This window comes from Staurois parvus, unplaced genomic scaffold (assembly GCF_062004578.1).
Source record: "Staurois parvus isolate SC_StPar_1 unplaced genomic scaffold, SC_StPar_1.0 ptg000183l, whole genome shotgun sequence".
Classification (NCBI taxonomy): domain Eukaryota; kingdom Metazoa; phylum Chordata; class Amphibia; order Anura; family Ranidae; genus Staurois; species Staurois parvus.
In genome coordinates, this window is record NW_028317979.1 from 8,142,566 (window position 1) to 8,148,210 (window position 5,645).

At 40.1% G+C, this 5,645-nt stretch overlaps 1 protein-coding gene across 1 annotated transcript; it reads right to left on the reverse strand.

The window, feature by feature from the left end:
- Positions 1 to 1,410: 1,410 nt before the first annotated feature.
- LOC149462203 (uncharacterized) lies at positions 1,411 to 3,852 on the reverse strand. The gene is made up of 2 exons (XM_089677322.1): positions 3,294 to 3,852; positions 1,411 to 1,520 (listed from the first exon to the last, which is right to left on the reverse strand). Exons 1-2 carry the CDS (start codon positions 3,850 to 3,852, stop codon positions 1,411 to 1,413), a joined length of 669 nt encoding a protein of 222 aa, XP_089533448.1.
- Between the last annotated feature and the right edge of the window lie 1,793 nt (positions 3,853 to 5,645).

Here is a 5,645-nt window from a genome sequence, read left to right on the forward strand (position 1 = left end):
ATTATTTGAATGAATTGCATACATTTTACATTTTAAGCCATTTCTATTATAGCTGTAATTTACCAGTGATTCATTGTTTACAGATGATTTTTAAAAATATCATTTTTTTTTTACATTTTACTTTGCCTATCACAGAGTTCTCTTCTTCTTACAGCTGAGGTTGATACTATGTAATGGGCAGCAGAAATGTTTGTTGCTGGACATAAACTTTCCTTTGATTGCCATGATTCATTAAAGCGAAACGAAACTCTCTCAACCAACATCAACTATTTTTAATTATTATGCTGCTAGCATTAGCAAATAAATAGGCCTGCCTGTATGCCTGAGCTAAGGGCAGATGGATGCCAGGAAGTAAATGCTACATGAACCATCTGCCTTTACTCAAAATGACCATTGCTAGAAATGCTAGGTGTCTGATCTCTCAACAAAATAAAGCAAGGAGACTTGGGTGGATTGATGAGTTTGCTTTGAATTTAAAAATGAATGAAATTGCATTTTCAGTTTGTGGTGCACAGATGCAGTTTAGTTTCACTTGTATCATGGTGATCACATGATTTGTCACCACTCGTGGTTACAGATCAATCAGGCAGGGTCAACATCCAGATTATGAAGTCGCCTGCAGGAGATCAAAGCCATTTTTGAATAAAGATAGTTAATTTAGAGGTTGCAAAATAAATTACTGTATCACCCAAAATATGGCTTCCATTCAGTAGCCCAAAGAGGCATACAAAAAAGAAGGGTTTGTGAAAAGAAATTCACAGGGAAGCGGTTACACTATGAACAGAATGTGATACTCAGAAAAAATTCCAAAAATTATGCTTTATTACATATAAATATTTGACATATGGGCAGTCGCCCTGGTTACCATCACCTCAGTATGAGACAATATACACACAGACCTAAAACCATATAAAATCACCAAGACCGGTCTGAATAAATGTGCTGCCAAGACAATGACAAAAATGTCTAAAGTCTTTGCCACACTGGCACATAGGTTAACACTTCCCAAAGGAGGTGTACACAAAAATTATACCATAGGTATATAGTGTCACATGTAATAAATGTAAAGACATATGTCATAACCGTGTAGGTTCTATCCCATAGAGGGGATTTCCCAAAAATTATACCAAAGGTATGAAATATCACATGTATGCATTGCGGCGAGCACAGTGTGCGTCAGAAGAGAGGCATAACCATAAGCCTATATAAGGCAGCAAAAGGATATCATATATAAAATGCAGTACAGTCCCATGCCGGTACATGTGGTTGGGGCCCATTCATCTGTAATAGAAGTGACTGATATTTAGGACTCTTTAGATGTAAATAACGCCCCGATTGTTGCCTGGATGGAGAAACAGATGCAAATAGCAGAACACTGCTTTAAGTGATGACTTCACCACAGTATGTGGACTACACATCACTTGTTGTTGAAAACAAGATAAAGCCCAGCGGCTCCTCCGCCCGTTGAAATATATATGGCATGCCTTGTTTCCTATATAAAGCACCATAATGTCCCCATCCTGTAATAAGACAAACAATATGAGGGAAGTCACTGTAAGAGCTTTGAACTCTATATTAGACGTTTTATGCCATGTAGGTCACAGAGGACCTTGAAACTAATGTCCTGTAACAGTCCACTCACCACCTATGCAATGGGTAGTAAGAAAGAAGAGGATATCCTTCATGAGTACTGCCCTTCAAAAAAGTACTGCTGTATGGAACCAGGGAACCACCGCTTACATCAGCCGACATACCGCGGGTTCCGACCTCTCCATGGCGCCTGTGCCGCCTAAGCCTGCCTCATGGCATGTGAAGATGGCTACCTCCTTGTGGGTCAGCGTGCGTTCCACCTAGTGCGCATGACCGGAAGTGACGTATCTGACGTATGACGTCAACGCGTTTCGCCGATGGGCGTATCTCACTCAGCTTCGTCAGGACCAATGGGATTACTGCATTTCAACCCTCTATTTATAGTGGATTAAGACCCACCCACATATGCAAAAATCACATTGCAGTTATCCCCAATGGAAGAAAAAGGCTAAATATTTAGCACATCCGCTGGTCATAGTTAAATTAAAACAATAAGCGACTGGAAATATCAAAGGGAGGAAAGACTTGACAAATACAGCAATATACACAAAAGTACCAAATAAAACACAGAAATTATATTCAATTGAAAATTACCACACTTTCACCAGAAGATGGCAGTGTTAATGAAAAGGTCCCCAAGTCTATTAATTAGGTCAAAGATACCCAAGGACACAGTAAAAATTACCACAAGACCACCACAAGATGGCGGTATTAATTAACAAATCCCTCTATGGGTTATTTTGCTCAGGGTTCCTATACTTCAAATTAACCACTAATTAGTGTACATTTATTCCCAGAGGAGAGGAAAATAATTCAAAAGTTAGTCCCTTCTACATTTCTAGACCTATATTTTAATGTGTACCATCAGGTAATTGAATATCTCCCCAGAGAAGGCTTACCTTAATTATTTAGTTAACATATTATCCTCAATAATTCAATTAATACGTTATCCAGCCATTAACAGGATTGAGGAGTTACCACAGCTTAACCAGCATGTGGAAATATAGAGAAACATATCCATATAAATCTATTTATCCAGAAATACTTGGAGATCACATTCCACATTTAACCCCTTAGGGTACAATGTATCAAGTTTATATATCCAATATTTCTCCTTTTTTAACAGTTCTCTATCAAAATCACCTCTCCTTTGAGGGAAATGCAATGCATAGAAACCTTTCACTTTTGTACCATCCAATTTACCTTCATGATATTTAGCATAATGTTGGGCAAGATTACTTTCAGGGTCATTAGATCTAATATCTCTGAAATGTTCACCTATTCGTACTTTAAGTTGTCTTTTTGTCTTACCAATATACATCTTCTTACAGGGACAAGTCAAAATGTATAATACTCTCACTGTAGAACAATTTATAAGACTTTGAATTTTATAATGAGTGCTATTCCTTGAGTCAAAAAAAGAGTCTGTACGGTCCACATATTTACAGATTTGACATTTTCCACATTTAAACATCCCTTTAGTACGTGATTTTAACCATGTTGTCTGTTTTAACGTTGATAATCAGAGTGAATAAGGAGGTCACCAAGATTTGGTGCTCTTCTTGCTACCATTTGGGGACGCTCACCTACAATTTTATTCAATTTGGGACATTGAGTTAAAATCTTCCAATGTTTTTCTAATATTTGTTTTACAGCTTGCCATTGGGCCCCAAATTGAGTTATCATTCTAACAGGTTGCTCACTTAATTTGACCTTCTCCTCCTTTTTAGGAGATAATAAATCCTTACGGTCAGTTTGATATGCCCGTCTCCGAGCTTTTCTAATTTGAGAGTGAGAGTATCCCCGTTCCCTAAATCTTCTATAAAGATCCTGTGCTTCCATCCTAAAGTCATGAATATTGGAACAATTTCTCCGACATCTCAGAAACTGTCCCACTGGAATTCCTGAAATCAGTGAACGTGGGTGATAGCTTCTGGCCTCTAATAGGGTATTGGCAGCAGTAGGTTTCCTATATGTTTTTGTGAGGAGTCTTCCGTTCTCAAGTCTAATTTCCAAGTCCAGAAAGGAGATACACCTTTCATCAAACACATATGTGAGTCCAATGTTAAAGGGATTTTGATTTAACTCCTCCATAAAAAGTTTTAATTCCTCTGATGTTCCTCTCCATACGAGGAACACATCGTCTATATATCTTAACCAAATCTGGACATTAACAAGAAACCTTGTTGATCTGAAGACGACCTGCTCCTCCCAAAAACCTAGATGCAAGCACGCATAGGCCGGAGCCCACGGTGCTCCCATACTGGTACCTCTAATCTGTTGATAAAAGGTATTATTAAATTGGAAAAAATTATGTCGTAACGCAAAGTCCAACAACTCACTAATAAATTCATTCTGTCCTCCTAAAGTGGGGTATGTTTTATCAAGGAAGTAGAAAGCCGATCTCAAACCACATTCATGTGGGATAGATGTGTAAAGTGATTCCACATCTATTCCCACTAGAATGGAATTTTCATTGATAATTAAATTTTCAATTTTAGCCAACACATCCTTAGTGTCTCTTACATAGGAGGGAAGATTTGGAACCATGTCTTTAAGAAACAGGTCAATATATTTCCCTGTTTTATCTAGGGGACCATTAATGGCAGAAACAATGGGTCTACCTGGGGGATTTTCTTGATTTTTATGTATTTTAGGGATAATATAAAAGGTAGGGTGATTAAATTCTTCAGTTCTCAAATACTCATACTCTTTTTTAGTTAGAAGGCCCACCTCTTTTCCCAGTGTTAAGATGGAGTTTAGATGGCCATTTTTGAAGCCTACTGCAGCTGAAACTCACAGAACTCCTTCCCACCAGCCACACTCATATATGTGGCCTCTCGGCAGGTGGGCCTTCATGCAGAGAGGTCGCATATATGCATACCCAAAAAAACAAAACTGTGCTAAGAGCGTGCACCATGCATGCACCAAGCTTTCCGATTATGTGACAGCTGTGACAGAAAATCACAGCAGTCACATGATCACAAACCCACCTCACCTCCCAGCATCTAAAACCCCTTAAAGGTCTGGGAGGCACCAGTGCCAAAGAGTTACCATACATCATCCCCATCCCAACACAGGGAACTTGCTTTGCAGTGGTGAGTTTAAAAGGGGTTAAAGAGACGTGGGCCAATCAAAATTATTATTATTATTATTATACAGGATTTATATAGCGCCAACGGTTTACTCAGCACTTTACATTATAGTGGGAGACAATACAGTAACAATACAGTTCAATACAAGAGGGAATTGAGGGCCCTGCTCCTTGGAGCTTACAATCTAGGAGGGAGGGGCGAGTGGTACAATAGATAAAAACTGTAGGGGATGGAGTGGTTGGAAGAGTAAAGGATTCCAGTATTAGCAGAGGGTGGGATAGGCTTCCCTGAACAGATAGGTTTTCAATGATCGCCTAAAGGTAAGTAGAGTAGGTGATAGTCTGATAGGTTGGGGTAGGGCGTTCCAGAGGATGGGTGATGCCCTGGGGAAGTCTTGGAGACAAGTATGGGAGGAGGAGATAAGGGAGCTAGAGAATAGGAGGTCTTGCGAGGAGCGGAGTGTACGGTTTGGGTGATTATTTAGAGATAAGATTGGTTATGTAAATTGGGGCAGTGTTGTGGATGGCTTTGTATGTCATAGTTAGTGTTTTGAATTTTATCCGTTGGGCAACTGGGAGCCAGTGGAGGGATTGGCAGAGAGGGGTGGCAGATACAGAACGGTTAGTGAGGTGGATGAGTCTGGCATCCGCGTTCATGATAGACTGAAGGGGGGATAGCCTGCGAAGAGGTAGGCCAATGAGGAGGGAGTTACAATAGTCGAGGCGTGATATGACAAGGGAGTGAATAAGTTGCTTAGTGGTGTCTGGGGTTAGGAACGGTCATATCTTGTAGATGTTGCGGAGGTGAAGTCTACATGATTTTGTCAGCGATTGGATCTGGGGCTGGAAGGACAGATGGGAGTCTAGGATTACACCTAGTACCCTGGCATGAGGAGATGGACTGATGATTGTGTTATCGGTATTTATGGTGAAGTCAGTGGAGGTGGCACGGGCAGGGGGG

Coding starts and splice junctions, on each gene's coding strand:
- LOC149462203 (XM_089677322.1), bottom strand. CDS start 3,852: ATGGGAGCACCGTGGGCTCCGGCCTATGCGTGCTTGCATCTAGGTTTT. Junction 1,521..3,293: donor GGAGGAGAAGGTCAAATTAA/GTGAGCAACCTG, acceptor GTCTTATTACAG/GATGGGGACATTATGGTGCT.